General features: G+C 35.7%; 1 protein-coding gene and 1 non-coding gene across 7 annotated transcripts in view; one reads left to right on the forward strand and one right to left on the reverse strand.

Annotated features, from left to right (window-relative positions):
* TRIP11 (thyroid hormone receptor interactor 11) overlaps positions 1-16,993 on the reverse strand; it is a 66,086-nt gene that overhangs the window by 46,534 nt on the left and 2,559 nt on the right. For 4 of the 6 annotated variants that reach the window (XM_029237691.1, XM_029237695.1, XM_029237693.1 and 1 more), the window contains exons 2-7: positions 14,692-14,753; positions 9,696-9,806; positions 6,441-6,719; positions 4,463-4,531; positions 2,432-2,597; positions 439-804 (exon numbers count right to left, since the gene is read on the reverse strand). In XM_029237691.1, coding sequence (XP_029093524.1) covers positions 439-804; positions 2,432-2,597; positions 4,463-4,531; positions 6,441-6,719; positions 9,696-9,806; positions 14,692-14,753 — 1,053 coding nt within the window. The remainder of the gene's footprint in view (positions 1-438; positions 805-2,431; positions 2,598-4,462; positions 4,532-6,440; positions 6,720-9,695; positions 9,807-14,691; positions 14,754-16,993) is intronic. The other 2 variants (XM_029237692.1, XM_029237694.1) reach the window with 1 other exon arrangement.
* TRNAR-CCU lies at positions 1,408-1,480 on the forward strand. The gene has a single exon. It is a non-coding gene; the product is annotated as a tRNA-Arg (tRNA).

Below are 16,993 nucleotides of genomic sequence, written 5' to 3' on the forward strand. Positions count from 1 at the left end.
CTCTTATTATTCTTAGGTCTGCTTAGGTACAGATCATTTTGAAAGGTAATATAGACTTTTGAAGAAGACAGACTGCATTCTCTAACTGGAGGGTCTGGGCCCTAATGAGTTACAGGAAGTACTTGGTAACCTCCTCCCAACAAATGTTTACATAAACATTTCTCAGAAATCTACATAGCCTCCTAAGTCAATGAGTTCCATGTAAATACTTAAAGGATGAAGAAGGGAGGCTGAAAGAAACCTAGCCAATTCTTAACCCTTTTAGTAGAAATATCCTATTTATGATCTATTAATTATGGCACTGAATCCAAAGCAAGCAATTCTATTCAAATTCCACATAGTCATTTCCATAGTGTTCAATTATTCAACTGTTTGTCTCTGAAAACAACTAGTATGAAATGAAACACCAATCAGAAATAAGTTCCAAACATTTTATACCAGACAGTGCTTGTTGCAATCTGAACACTTCTTCTTCTACTGAAGAACTGTGTGGAAGAATTATTTCCTTTTCTGTCACAGTATCACTTTGCTTCGCAGCATAAGGCTGCAATTTACTACATTCCAGTTTCAAGCTTTCACATTCTTCAAGTAATTGTCTGTTTTCCACACTTAGTCGTTCTTGTTCCTTCTTCAAAACACCTCTGTCATTTTCTGCAGAAGATAATTTTTTATTTATGCCTTTTATTTTATTCTCAAGTTCTTCAATTTTTTTTGTAGACTCTACTTTTTCAGCTTGTAGAACTTGAATAGTTTTTTGCATCTCATGGATTTTAGAGTGATCAGTTACTGCAATTCCTGAGCCACCTAGAACATAAACATAAAATCAGGGACACATCAAATGTCAAGTACCAAGAGACAAATAGCCTGCTGTATACAACTGAAGATTTAACAGACTTCAGGACTTGGAAGGCTTAAAAAGAAAAGCTAAAATAACAGTGAGATAAAACTACTCATTAGAATGTCCAAAATCCGGACACTAACACCACCAAATGCTGGTAAGGAGGTGGAGCAACAGGAACTTTCATTCACTGCTGGTGGGAATGCAAAATGATACAGCCAGTTTGGAAGAGTTTAATGATTTCTTTCAAAATTAACAAATATGATACTCTTATCATATGATCCAGCAATCATACTGCTTAGTATTTACCCAAAGGAGCAGGAAACAAATCCACACAAAAACCTGAACAAGAATGTTTATAGCAGCTTTATTCATAATTGCCAAAACTTGGAAACAACTGAGATGTCCTTCAGTAGGTGAATGGATAAAAAAACTGTGGCACATCCAAACAATGGAATATTATTCAGTGCTTAAAAAGAAATGAGCTATCAAGCCATGAAAAAACATGGAGAAAGTGTACACCTGAAACTTATATAATATTGTACATCAACTACACCTCAATAGGGACTTCCCTGGTGGTCCAGTGGGTAAGACTCTGTGCTCCTAATGCAGGGAGCCCAGGTTCGATCCCTGGTTGGGGAACTAGATCCCACATGCATGCTGCAACTAAGAAGCCCACATGCCGCAACTAAGGAGTCCACATGCTGCAACAAAGATCCCGTGTGTGCAACTAAGCTAAAATAAATAAATATTAAAAAAAAAACTACACCTCAATAAAAAATAAATTTAAAAAAAAACATGGAGGAAACTTGAATGCATATTACTAAGTGAAAGAAGTCCATCTGAAAAGGCTACATACTATATGGTTCCAACTATATGACAATTTTGGAAAAGGCAAAACAATGAAGATAATAAAAAGATCAGTCGTTTTAAGGGTGGGATGGGGGGAATGAATAGGCAGAGCACAGAGGGTTTTTTCGGGCAGTGAAAATATTCTGTATGATATTATGATGATATACATTTGTCCAAATCCATAGAATGTACAACACTAAACGTAAACTCTGAGATAAATACGGACTTTGGGTGACTATGATGTGCCTTGGTAAAAAAAAATGTACTATTCTGATGAGTGACGTAGATAGTGGGGGAGGCTATGCATGTGGGGGAATGGGGTATAAGGGAGATCTCTGTACCTCCTCAATTTTGTTATAAATTTAAAACTGCTCTAAAAAAATAAAGTCTTTTTTTAAAAAAAGTTAAATTACCGTAATACACAAAGCATTTTTAAATAAATAGTTAAGGAAAGATATTACTTGAATCAAATACTAAGAAGCCTTTGTATCTGAGTTTGAAATAAAGTAAAAACACACCAAACAATGCAAAGAGATCTCTGTATTATAACTATTTACCACAAAGGTAAAAGGACTTTTCCATTTTTGCAGAATCTTGACAATAGTGGTGCTGCTGTAAATTTCTGGCAGATGAGCAGAACCAGTCATTTACTCATTCCTTAGAACTTTGACCAAGTTTACATCAGCTAAGTCTATCATTTAATTATGTCATTTAATACACTAAACTAACAAAATTAATAACCTTCTTGTAACAGATTTTCCAGTTCTTCAATCCGCTCTTCATAGTCATTTAATTCTTCTCGATGCCGACGAGTTATTTCTGTCAATTTCTGTTGATGTGCATTCTGCAATACTGACATTTCATGTTGATGGTTGTCAATTTCCTGACTTCGGTTCTGTTTAAGTTCCTTAAAAAATAAAAACGAAGTTAACCATATTTAAAATAAATGAATTTAACTAAACTATTTCATTGTTGTCCAAAAGTCCATATTATTAAAAATAATTCTCTGAACATGCTCAGGCTGAAAAAATTTAAATACAGGCCCCAAATCTGGACAATTCTAAAAGACCCCACCCTTTCCTTTCTTGGGCCTTAAAAGCAATTTTTCTACTTTTAATGAGGGAACACCAGCAATAAACAACTGAAACAAAATGCAAGCAAAAATATCTTTTTCTCTTTAGTATCTGTGACCATGAACTTCTGCTAATGACATATTCCACCAATATCAGTGTCCACCTGCTGGCCAATCTGTTCCTGTTGTCCTATTATACCTATCTTTTTGCTCAGTCTTTCCTTCTCTCAGTTTTGATAGGACCCCTAAACTGTCAACCAAGGTGTCTCGCTACCCAAGTTGAGACCACTATCTCTCTCCTAGGAACCTGGATATTCAGCTGCGTCTTTCAAAGAGGGAAATTGGTTAGACCAGAAGCATTATAATAGCTGCACCCTGGAGAGCCTATCCACTGTGTCCCGCTACCTAGATCTCTGATGCTGGTCTAGTTTCTACCCTTCCTGAGGCCAAAATGCTCAATTTTTCCTTCAATCCTGTGGACAGAGTACCTGGCTCCTTCTAATAAACCCTCTTATGCTTTACTTAGCCAGAGACTGTTTTTGTTGCTTGTAGCCAAGAATCCTAATCAATAAATTAGCTTCTATTTCCTGAGAAGAGAAGTAAAGTTATTCTTTAGTCCTACACACTCACTTATGTGCCAGTACTTGACAAGGAAGTTTACATTTAAACCTCAAAAACAATCCTACAAGAGAGGTATTATGGTATCTACTTCACTGATGATAAACAGAAGCTTGAAAGGTTAAGTAACTCGCCCAAAGCAGCACAGCTGGTAACTAGTACAGCCAGGATTCAAAGCCAGGTCTGAATGAGGAACCCATCCACACTGGTATTGTAATAAAAATAAAACCAAAAACCAAAAAATTCTATACATAACAATAATTTACATACTAAAAACAATTCACTGCCGTGCTAAGTATATGTAACTGAGACTTCTCTGGAAGGAAATAACTGACACAAACTAGCAAAATTCCACCATGAAGGGAAAATAATTGTTTACAATAAATAATATTAACGTTGTATTTTGTCAGTATCCTTTAACCCTAACCCTTGAAATTTCAGTGACCCTAGAATTGTTTTAATAAAGACTGTTTTACGAGATACAATAGAAGATAGAAACTCATGAAATATAAACTACCTAATAAATATTCAAAACCAAATGATTTTGGAAAGAGAGATATTATTATATACTTAAGGTGTCATAAAAAATGGAGAAGATATAAAAACAGCAAAAAAAGTGAATATCATAATCTATAAAATACTTTTATAACTGAGCCTTTTATTAATTTAGGCTTATACTTTTTTTTAAATTTATTTATTTAATTTATTTATTTTTGGCTGTGTTGGGTCTTTGTTGCTGCACGTGGGCTTTCTCTAGTTGCGGCGAGCGGGGGCTACTCTTTGTTGAGGTGCGCAGGCTTCTCACTGCAGTGGCTTCTCTTGTTGCGGAGCACGGGCTCTAGGCGCATGGGCTTCAGTAGTTGTGGCTCGACGGCTCTAGAGCCCAGGCTCAGCAGTTGTGGCACACGGGCTTAGTTGCTCTGTGGCATGTGGGATCTTCCCGGACCAGGGCCCGAACCTGTGTCCCCTGCACTGGCAGGCGGATTCCTAACCACTGCACCACCAGGGAAGCCCCTAGGCTTATACTTTTAATAAGCAAATTTTAGATGTATAACAGCCACTGTTCCAACAATCCACCTTACCTTAATGATATTTTGTAGTTTGCAGATTTCACTTTGAACAAAGCTATCTGATCCTTGTGCTTTAGAAGTCTGGATCAGAAAAACACAATTAGAAAATAGTTGTACTGATTTTCTTATAAAAGAGAAAGTCAGTGAGCTATTTGTAATGAGGTGGATAGACCTAGAATCTGTCATACAGAGTGAAGTAAGTCAGAAAGAGAAAGACAAATACCGTATGCTAACACATATATCTGGAATTTAAGAAAATAAAAATGTCATGAAGAACCTAGGGGTAAGACAGGAATAAAGACACAGACCTACTAGAGAATGGACTTGAGGATATGGGGAGGGGTAAGGGTAAGCTGTGACAAAGCGAGAGAGTGGCATGGACATATATACACTACCAAACGTAAAATAGCTAGTGGGAAGCAGCCGCATAGCACAGGGCATAGCACAGGGAGATCAGCTCGGTGCTTTGTGACCACCTAGAGGGGTGGGATAGGGAGGGTGGGAGGGAGGGAGACGCAAGAGGGAAGAGATATGGGAACATATGTAAAGTATAACTGATTCACTTTGTTATAAAGCAGAAACTAACACATCATTGTAAAGCAATTATACTCCAATAAAGATGTAAAAAAAAAAAAAGAGAAAGTCAGAAACTAACTTTATTAGAAGATACTTTTTTTAAAAAGGGGCATTTGCACAGGGAATACAGCCAATATTTTATAATAACTTTAAACAGAGTGTAATCTATAAAAATACTGAATCACTGTGTTGTACACCTGAAACTATTATAAATCAACTATACTTCAATTAACAAAAATTTAAAAAACAAGAAAAAATGGGGGGCATTTATTTCCCAGACAAATTCTTATTAAAGAATGCCAAGCACCTTTTAAAGAACCTAGTCCAATAGTGACTAATACACAATAAATACAAGATACCATTCAAGAGTTTGTTAACTAATTAGGGAAGACAATACTTTTACAAAATAAGAAGGAAAACACCACAGAATATTTTTCTTGGCTCAACAAGAAGGGAGATCTTTTTTCTTTTTTTTGTGGTATGCAGGCCTCTCACTGTTGTGGCCTTTCCCGTTGCAGAGCACAGGTTCCGGACGCGCAGGCTCAGCGGCCATGACTCACGGGCCCAGCCGCTCTGCGGAATGTGGGATCTTCCCGGACCGGGGCACGAACCCGCGTCCCCTGCATCAGCAGGCGGACTCTCAACCACTGCGCCACCAGGGAAGCCCAGGAGGTCATTTTAATTGGGAGGATTTCTCCTTTACACAACAAGATTACACTCACAAAAAGATAGAAAATAATCTCTTTACTTATGTTATTTTTCTCCACACTGATGGAATAAAGTCTATATGAACAATGTTCCAGTTTATTTCAGGTCTTGTGTGTATTGGCAACCTCAGTAATAAATAAAATCTGATAAAGAAGACAAAAAAGGGATACTTGGAAGAAAGTTTACAGCCCAAAATAGGAAGGACTTAATTTCTATTCTAATGTGTGAGAAACAACACATAATAGTTTATGTGTTTTATAATACCAGTTATCAGATTTTTCATTTTACATATAATTAATGCAAAGAAGAAACTCAGACAACATCTAAGCAAGTAGTTTCAAATCTGGTGTCTTGGTTCCACCAGAGAAGTCTCAGGGACTCCAGGGGAAGAGGTGCTGGTTCAACCACAGCAACTCCATTTTTGTCTCCTTTAAGTGCTGGACTTGTAGCTTTTAATTTTATTTTAAAGCATGGTTCTCTTGCTTTAAATTTTTTGGAAATTTCTTCCAAGTATTGTACAGAAGGGGAAACTGAGGCTGAGAGAGAAAGATGACCTGACTAAAACCATTTAAAAAGTCACTGGCTGAATCAGAATACAGGTTTCTGACTTCCTAGTCCAGGGTTCTTTCTGGTACCAAAACTTCTACACACAGCATCGTTACTTTTACTCACTCAGTTTTCAAAAACTCATGAAAATTCTACCTACCTGAGCAATATGCCTCCAATGGCCAACTTCGGACTCAAGTCTTGAAACTTCATTTGACAATCTGTTTATTTCTCGTTGTGATGAAATGATGTCACCAAAATCCATGTCATCATCGTGGAACGCTGAAGCATGATGACTTAAACCATAACCGAGTGAAGGAGATGCAGCGGTTGCTGGTACACCACCAGCTCCTGAAATCACTGACTGAGCAGCTGACTGTAGCTTCAGCAACTGATCCTGCAGCGCAATCTGTCTTGCTTTAAGATGGCTGATTTCTACCTATATTTATAATCCATATTTTAGAGAAGGTACTTCAGAATAACCATATTGACCCTTTTATACATTCATAATGTTAAAAGTCATAATAGTTTAAGATTACCCAACGACAGTACTCTATCAACTGAATCCAAGTTGCCTATAACACCCCAACATAACATTTTTATTTCAAAACCATGATTACCATAGAGCATAGATAATGTTCTGATTAATATGAGCAACAGAATTCCACTCATACATTAACTAAAGCAATAAAATGCTCAGTTAAACATCAGTTTACCACCTTCTACATATCAGGTAGTATAGTATATGCAATTTCTTAGGGTTCTGTTTGTGATTATCAAGCCTCAAGAGATGAGAAAATAAAAGCTGCAACAGTCTATGCACTGTAAGCTTCCCTAGAACACCTGTTGGAAGAGTCTTTGGTAACTGATTATGTATGGCTGGATTTAGGCTTAAAATGCACCATGAATCAGGTAACTCTGTACTGGTCTACACAACACAGCTAGAAGGAAGCTCTGATTTATTAATCCGATCTTCACAGTAAGCCTATGATTAATAGCCCATTAATCTTAGAAGGAAATCATGCACTGAAAGAGGCCTTGGCTTTAGCCTTGGCAAAGAAAGGCCAGTGAAAATCTGACTCTATTCAGGGAGACAACAGTTTAAAAACCGTGAAACCCCGAGTAGAGTTTTGACTGAAGGCTTGCAATACCAAGTCAATGTCCAAAAGAAGTTATAAAAATAGGACTTACCATAATGCCACATCCATTCCAAGTAAAAGATTACTCAAAACATAAAAGCAAGCTAGAGAAAACTGAAATAAGCTTTCTGTAAAATACTCAAGCTAGTCCAAAAGACAACCTGCCACAACGGAGGAAAATTTGATACTGAGGAGACAGTCAGCAAGTAACAGTATTTCTAATGTCAAGCAATTAAACAAACAAAAACCAAATACAATTATGTTAAATGTCATAGTAAACAGACATTTTTTCGTATCAGAGCCCCTTCTCTAATGGAGATGTATAATAATGTACAAATTTTATTTTCCCATAAATGACATGAGGCAAATTGCATCTTTGGGCAATATGAACATCACAACGAGGGCAACAAATAGATTCAGAAAATAGCAGATCTAAAGTATATATTATCTTTCATTCTAGTAAAAAGTACTGAAATCAACAATTCTTTTCAAATGTAGCTATAATGCAAAGAAAGTTCTCATTATACAACAGACATTTATATCAAGTTGTAGAGTTAAAAAGTACAAACTCTACTAACAAAGACGTATTCCTAAACTTGAATTCTTAATTTGCCCTCTAATATCCATAGTGAAGTAGAAAATAAAATGCCAGATTATTCCACAGCAGTTTTTTCAACTAGGATGTAAGCATCAGAATCAGCTATGGGGTTTTCGAAAAATACCAATACCAGAGCCCCTTCCCAGTACGCTAAATCAGAATCTCCTAGAGGACCTAACAATGTGTATTTTTTATGATTCAGCTGTAAACCCCTGGGTGATTCAGCTACTGCTCTATTGGAGTATCTGTAAATCAGTGCTGCTCAAAGTGTGGTCTGTGGACCAATGCCATGAATGTTTGCTACCAGTCCATAACAAGATAAGTAAAGAAACTGAAAGAGTAAGGCTTAAAGACTTTTAAAGCAAGTTGACAGGGGCTTCCCAGGTGACGCAGTGGTTAAGAATCCACCTGCCAAGGCAGGAGACACGGGCTCGAGCCCTGTGAGCCACAACTACTGAAGCCCGTGCACCTAGAACCCATACTCCCAACAAAACAAGCCACCGCAATGAGAAGCTCGCGCACCTCAACAAAGAGTAGCCCCCGCTCGCCGCAACCAGAGAAAAGCCCGCGCGCAGCAACGAAGACCCAACGCAGCCAAAAATAAACAAATAAATGAAGTTTAAAAAAAATAAAGCAAGTTGACAGAGTAATTTTACATCTTTTGAATCTTTACCAAAAAAAAAAGTGGGCTTTTAACTTTAATTTGAACTTGTAACTGTGCTTTTTTACATTCATTTTATTTTTGTAGTAATTCATTTTTATTGTATTTTATGAAATCAATTCCAAACAGATTGGAAATTTAAGTTCTTCTTTAAATGTTTATATTTATCTTCAATGTGGTTTATTTTTCATCTTAGTATGTCACTAAAAGAACTTGAAATCAATGCATCTAAATTTTAAAAACCCAAATATAAAGTGATGGTAGAAATGAACATTTAATCAACAAACTGAAGAACACCCCGGTGATCTGGATAATTAAACAAGAAATTCTGTGGCTCAATTCCACAGAATCATTTACTGAATTCCACTTACATACTAAACACTAAAGAGAATTCAACGACAGAATGAAACATTAGGGACATAGTCTATTATTTTAAGGATTTGTAGTAACACTGGTTAAATTATATAATATTATCAAAACTGCAAAGGAAAGACAAGCTACCTCCAAAATAACCATTTCTATCAAACTAAAGGGGGAAAAATTATAGAACAGTATAAGTCAACTATAAAATACCTAATATTCTGTTTTTCCATGGAAAATCAAGTAAACACTAATAAGCATATGTTAACACTTGTAGTTAAAATCATTTTTTTTAAAGAAATGTTATTAACAATCACAATGATTTAAAACAAATTTAGGTAAATAGATGAGAAATAAGTTTCATAAAATCAGAAATTATAAGTAACAAATGCCTGACGATATTGTACACAAAGACTTTGCTTCTTTTGGAAAGTAGAAATTAAACTCCACAAAGGTTAGTTTATGTAATATAAACGTAAAAACTTTCAGAGTTCTTGTTAAATTAGTGATATCATACTGAGTTGGAAATTACTAATTTCAACACCCTTTTGATATTTTCATGGATCTAAACAGAGCTTGATTTATATTATAACTCTTAAAAACCATCCTAAATACATTACAGTGAAGTAACCATGAAGTAACTGTAATAACCTTTACCTCTTTCTGTTGCAGTTGATTTCGATAACTCATAGACTGCTGCTTTATTTGAAGCTCTGATGCTTCATGCTTCTCTTCCAGATCAGTACAAAGTTTTTTGAGCCTCTCATTCTAGAAGCATCGAAAAAAGTGTTTTCAACAAAAAGACTAAAAGTAAAACATGTTAGTAACAGTTATGTGCAGGGCATTATGAAAAACATATTGCTTCATGCACAAAAAAGATGTACTATAGTAGGTCTCAGAATTCTGACCTTTAAACCACAATTTCCATTAAAGTTACAAGTGCAATAAGCATGTTTATAGAGATTATGCATAATTCTGAACCAAAGTTTTTTAAAAATCTTGATCAGTTTGATTTTTTGCTAAGAAGAACTCACTGATCAGTGTTTCCCCCATCTTTGTACACCCAGTGTCTAGCATACAGTAGGCAATAAATGTCTGGTAAATGAATGACCTAGAGTACATGCTTAAACTTTTGTTTTCTCCCTGAACAGTAGAAGTGTTTTAAAGGAACCTTTTTTTAAAAAGACTTATGGCTGAAGCATAGGGAGGAGGCCAAAAACTGACATTACTTGTCTGACTGAACCCTAGGCTCCTGAGTGAGGCACCTCTGAAAAATCCATTTTAAAAACCACTAATAGAACTCAGTTTGGAAAACTACAGTTAGAAGTACAAAAAATACTCTAAATATAATTCAATGAATCTAGACATCACAGTCTTTTAAGATGCTGGAAAAAATTACTTAAATTTTATGTACCTAAGTATTAAATAATGTTAACCTAATATCATCCTTTGACATTTGAATGAATAAGGGTATAATGGAGCAAGAGAAACGGACACTAAAACTTTCTGCAAAAAGGAATTTACAAATTATTACAGATAATAATGTACTAAGAATTCTACTAATGTATCTGCAAGCAGAGTTTAACAATGATAACTGAGAATAAGGAGATTCATGGTGGGAAAGAAAGCTCCCGCTAGATGGTGAAGACTTTTTCACTTTGAGGATGTCATCTGTTTTCTTCTTAGATTCTAGGAATTTCTTACATCAACATATGGGAAAATTATGATCCAGGGAGATTAAATGAATTCCCAGAGAAAATCAATGGTGTAAAATAAAGGAAAAATTATCACACACACAAACCCTAGTTTTGGGAGTCTATCTCCAGAAATCTAACAGACCTTGGTTATCTTGCAGAAATATGAATAAGAAACAGGATCAATGGTCACACAACTAATTACCTTCTAATGCACTGGCTGCATTTGCACGATTTTCTGTGAGCTGTTCACATGAAAATACCATACATAACTGAAGCAAGAGAATATACTAAAGTCAAAACCTAGTCATAAAGTCCACTCTAGGCTTTTTCACAGAAAAATACCTAAGGCTATTTGTTTAACTCTGATGAATAACTAGAACTGGAAAACTTTCAATTTGGCCAATAACTAACTGGTTGTCTTTCCTCATCTCCCTAGTCATGTAAGAGTCAGGTTGATAAAGCATATGAAGGACAGATTCTCTTCATGTGGCTGACCGAAAACATGCCAGGAGTTGTCCGTGGTCATATTTTCTATTATATGAAATATGAAGCAGAGGGGGCTGGTCTGAAAGGAAAAAAGAATAAACACACACAAAGAACAGAGAGGAATAAAAATGAGACAGATGGATTCCTGATGGCATCCAGTTCCAGTTGAAGCCCTTTCCTAAAGACTGGCTAAAATTTATGCCTTGGAATCCATGAGATACTCATATCCTTAAATTATTCCATTGTGCTTAACCCTTGTTATATCATCAAGGTCTACTGGAACCAATTTTAGTTTGTGAGTTTCTTTTTTGAGTAGTATTAAGGACTGATATTTAAAACATTTATTCTTTCTTAGTAGTCTTCCAACAAACAAAGAGAAAATACACTTTAAAAAAAAAAAGATTAAAACTCATTCTATCTTGCAATTACCATAAGGGTACATTGGGCCCTTTTACAATATAAATCTAAGAATAATCATGAGGTCACAATGATCTTGTTTTTTCTGTATCTTGAAACGTTTTGCTATTTTATCATCCTAAGAATTAATCATTAATCATCAATTATTTACAACTATGTTAAAAAAAAAGACTTAAGAAAACAGAAGAACTGATGGAATCACCTAGAAGAATGATGCAACAGTGAAATAAACCAGTTTTCTGACTGCATTACCCGAAGTACTGCATCATCTTTTAAAAAGGAAAAAGCCAATCTGGAGACACCATCTTTGCAGTGGTTTTTTTTGTTTGTTTGTTTTGGGGGGAGTTTTTTTTTTTTTCACTTTCATTGAACACAATTGAAAATTCAGAATTTTCACTTTTCAACAGAGAAGAAAACTGACAGAGGAAAATATTCCACAATTAGACAACTGAGAAGATAAATGCAAAGAGACAGAAAACAGCATTAGACTCTAGAGTCTAATGGTTACGGTGAAAATGAATGTAGGAGCAAAATCTCAGACAAGTCTTCGAATAACAATATCCTAGATGAATTTCTCAAACTCAAGAACCTGAGGAGTGAACAACATATTTCTAAGAGCAAAAAGGAAATATGGTGTTCTCATGAAGTTAGTCATTCTATAAGAAAACATTTTATCTCACAATATTTTGTGACAAAAACCTGAACCATTCATGCCCCTTTACTAAATGGATATGTAACAGTATTCTTTCATTATACATATTTGTACACCAGCATTTACTTGATACAGTCCCTACATGGACAAATGCTGAAGGCAGGTGTATACACAGGTGACTAGGAGGAAACAGATGACATAAAAATGAAAAAAACCCAGTGGACTGCTCACTCTAATTGGTATTTATAAATCTAAGAATAAAAATGCTTTGTAATTATGGAGCAAACAGCCATGCATTTAACAAAATCATAAGCCGTCAAAGTTTTCATAAGTATTGGTTTTAATGACACAAGTCAGGAAGAAGAACCAGAAGTAATAATAGGTTAAAATCTATTAGAGATGTAATTGAAATCTGGAATCAGTATTCACAAGATACATTCCAGTTCACAAAAAGAGTTAATAAGCAGTTAACTGCATTCAAAGAACATTGCCTATTCTGAGCATATATGCTTTCAAAAGCAGAAACACATGGAATAAAAGTCTGAATTTGCTATATATAAGTTCTTATTAAAATTTGTAATAAAGTTTTTCACTATCACTTTATTCTTCTGTAAATTTTTTATAAAATAACTTAAAACAAAAAAATTAAAAGTACATTGGATCGAGATGGTAAATGTGAAGACTTTTTCTTGGCACAGATGGTTAAATTAGCTTAGATTGGTTGCCATTAGTTGCAACTGAGGAAACTTAACTAGTTAAGTCAATTTCAAATATTAACATCTGTAAGCAAATCTAATTTCCTCTAGAAAACATACTGCCCTCTGTCTATACTAAAACTTTCTAAATAAATAGAATTTTCTATTGTAATCTCCTAGTGGTTTCAATCATATGTTCACTTTCTCCTATTGCAGTCACATAAGGCATTACCTTTATGAAGTGCTTATGTGCTCATAGAAGGCAAGAATCATGTATAGTCAAAATCACCTTAGAAAATAAAGTCCTTGGAAAGTCCAATAGTCTGTTTTCCTCTAGTGTTGGGTTTGTTCGGGAACCCAAACAAACTTTTTGGCCAACCCAGTATTTGAATAGCTCTCCGTACTCTGAATAAGCACCAAGCAAGGAAGTTGGCTTTCATGTGGGGATGTGTTATACCAAAAATAAATATTTTTGAACACCAGAACCATACTTGCCACAGTCCAAAGATAAAATTAGGAGACAGACTAGAGTTGAAATCAACAGAGGGACAGAAGATTTCTATCTCTCTTCTCAACCTCAGTACAGAGCAGTCATTCATTAAGCAGGTTAACCCCATTTGCTCCCCCCGCCCCAAATGTATACTGGCAAATTTAGCTTAATTAATACCATTACACACATCTCTGCCATCTAATTTTCCTGGGTGGGCCCATCCTGAGTGCTTTCTCAAGGATTTCTCTAGGGACTATAGGGACTATTTCCTATCTCAGCCTTACAAAGAAAGAAGCTATTACATTCATCTGTCACTGAAGTATCTACTAATTAGGTAATTACAGCTAAGGTCTCTTAAGTGCCACCAAATTGCCATCTTCTATTGAGGCAGAATACTTCAACAGTCCCTCTTGAGAGATCCCTCTACTTTCAAATTCCACAATCTGACCTTGATAATCTAGACCAGAGCTCAGTCAGAAAGTATTTTCTTATATTTAAATTCCATTTTCTCTTTTATGGGCTTAGCAAGGGAAAACATGCTTACCACAGTCCTCTAAGAATACTGTTTGCTGAAATACTATTAAGTGTTCCCTCGCTGTTCTTATCCAAAGGCTAAACAGTTGGGTGTCTTTAGTACTTTACAACAGATCCCACTTTAAAACCTTTCATTTTCTTTACGGCTTTCCTTTGAACCCTTTCCAACATTTCCTCATCCCTATTAAGTACAATGTCCAGAGCTAGTTACCATGAGGCACTGACTAATAATGAAAAAAATGGTAAAATTAATTTGCTATTCCTATATTCTACATTCTCTGTATACAAATATCACATTTTTTTAATGTTAGGGGATTAAAAAGCTCTAGATTAAACAGAATTGCATTCTTCACATTATACTTAAATAAATGTACTACTGCAGTTTAGCATACTAATAAAACATAGTAAATCCTTGATAATGATAAACTTGCCAATGTTATTTTCTAAATTTGGCAGATTTCCTTCTTCCAGCATTCAGAAGCAGCGGTGGGAATATTTAATAGCAAAGTGCAGTAACATGTAAATATATTCTTCATCAAATGAAGATGACAGGGCTTAAAAAAAAGAAACTAAGATAAAGGGAAAGAGAAAAAGTGCATTAAAAAGAGAGGACTGAAATAAAGTATGAATAACTTTCATGGCTTCAAAGAAGAAAAAAATCTAAATCTTTACGTTTCCTTACCTCTGATCTTAAGATTGTATGAATGGCTTCAACTTCCTTTCTCCTAGCATTAGGTAATTCTGCTACAAAAGAAACAGCATATACTGAATATATACTCAGTCAACACCATGTGAAGTAAACAGGCATTTTAAGGAAAGTATATTTCACCGAGCTTTAAACAGAATGGTATGCTGATCTAAGAACAAATTCAGAAGACAAACATCACTTGATTGTTATCACAACTTTCTATTGTCACAAATGTTCTTTATCGTCATGTAAGTCATTCTTTGCCTATCTTCTATACCCTAGAGCATCTACCTTTACCCCATGGAAGTGTCCATTAAAATTTTGTTATGGGGCTTCCCTGGTGGCGCAGTGGTTAAGAATCAGCCTGCCAATGCAGGGGACACGGGTTCGAGCCCCGGTCTGGGAAGATCCCTCATGCTGCAGAGCAACTAAGCCCGTGTGCCACAGCTACTGAGCCTGCGCTCTAGAGCCCGCGAGCCCCAACTATTGAAAAAGTGAGCCTAGAGCCCGTTCTCTACAACAAGAGAAGCCACCGCAATGAGAAACCCGCGCTCACCGCAACTAGAGAAAGCCAGCGCACAGCAACGAAAACCCAAAGCAGCCAAAAATAAAATAAATTAAAAATTTTGTTATGGAAAATTAATCTCTCTCTGTTGGCTTAGTATAAATTTTGAAGAAACTTACGCAGCTGGGGTTTTAAGGGCATATTTCTTTTCTTTTTTTTTTCTTGGTTTGGCCGTGCCGTGAGGCTTGTGGGATCTTAGTTCCCCGACCAGGGATTGAACCCAGGCCCTCGGCAATGAAAGCGCCAAGTCCTAACCACTGGACCACCACGGAATTCCCAAGGATGTATTTCTCTTATGAAACTGGGGTTTAGAAGGCCTTTTTCTGCTCCCAATACTACCAGAAAATTAATGACCTACAAACAAAGAATAAAAATGCAGCAAAAGAACACTTATTTCAAGTAACGTGGACACAAGTTATTTAAAACGTGAATGAGCTCAGTCTTGTTTTGTACATTTTCATTTAAAAGGAAAGTCAAAGGCCCACAGTACCAAAATGGCACAGCTGATGCTGCCAGATAATCGTCATCCACAGAGTTAGATTTCTTTTCTAAGTACTAGTATTTTTCATTACTCACAGCCCTTTAATACTATAAAAATAATTTCTCTGAATTAGTTTAAATCAAAAGAAAATACAAGTGGCATCCAATAAATAACAGTGACAAACCCACTCTTCTTGTTTAGAAAATCATCAGGTGGGGATGCTTGGGTGGTTGTTTATACATCTTGCTTGAAACTCTGACAGGATTGTCTAATTGCTATTCAGAAGGGAACAAATTATAATCTAATCTGTTTAGGAAGGTCATTGTTAGAAGCAGCAGTTGTTTCAAAGACGGATTAAAAAAAAAAGTCATGAAGACTTTTCCCCCCAGAGCCTCCCCCACAAAATCCTGGTCTTTTTAAGAATAAATGGGAGATGTTATGCAGACCAAAAAAGTTTTCCTCAATGAGGGAAAACAAAAATAACAACTATCATTTATTGATGCTTACTACTTGTTAGGCACAGTGCCATGCATTTTACACTCATGATTTCATTTAATCCTCCCAACTTCATGATAGGTATAATTATCCCTATTCAACAGATAAGAACACTCTGCTTTTTAAAGGTTAAGTATTTAATAATTTTCCAAAGATCCCACAATTTGTAACACATGGAAGTGGAATTTCAATCCATGTCTGATTTAAAAGCCCAAGCTCCTAAATCAATATATGTTTGGTAAAATAGCAACTTTCTAATATTGTAAAGATGGATAATTTTCAAGTTATATCAACAGTGCTATTTTGGAACGGTTCTTGCTCACTGCTGGCACAGGGTAAACACTCAATAAATACTTGTTGAATGAATAAATGAACTGTACTCTGACCCTATTTTTAAATGAGTCACAATCAATAAATTGGATGTTAAGCAAGTCCTATTTTAATGCAAAGGGAAAACAATAAAAGCAGATTTTTAATCACTCAGCAAATTTTTTATTGAGCATCTACTATGTACCAAGGAAGGGACCACATACTGGTAATATAAGGATAAATAAAATAGAGCTGTCAGAGAGAGATCCACAAAGTTCTATTAGACACAACTCAGCCTGCCATGGAGTGAGAATGGTTTCACCAGGTACCTGACATGTGAGTAGGGTCATACAGGAAAAACTGTTTTCCAGGCAAAGGAGGGTAGTGGAGGAAGTAGAAAGGAAGGGCTTTCCATGCAAAGGCCTGGAGCTGTGTAGGTACCTCAC

The sequence above is a fragment of the Monodon monoceros genome, unplaced genomic scaffold (assembly GCF_005190385.1).
Source record: "Monodon monoceros isolate NGI ecotype Baffin Bay Population unplaced genomic scaffold, NGI_Narwhal_1 Super_Scaffold_21, whole genome shotgun sequence".
NCBI classification, from domain to species: Eukaryota; Metazoa; Chordata; class Mammalia; order Artiodactyla; family Monodontidae; genus Monodon; species Monodon monoceros.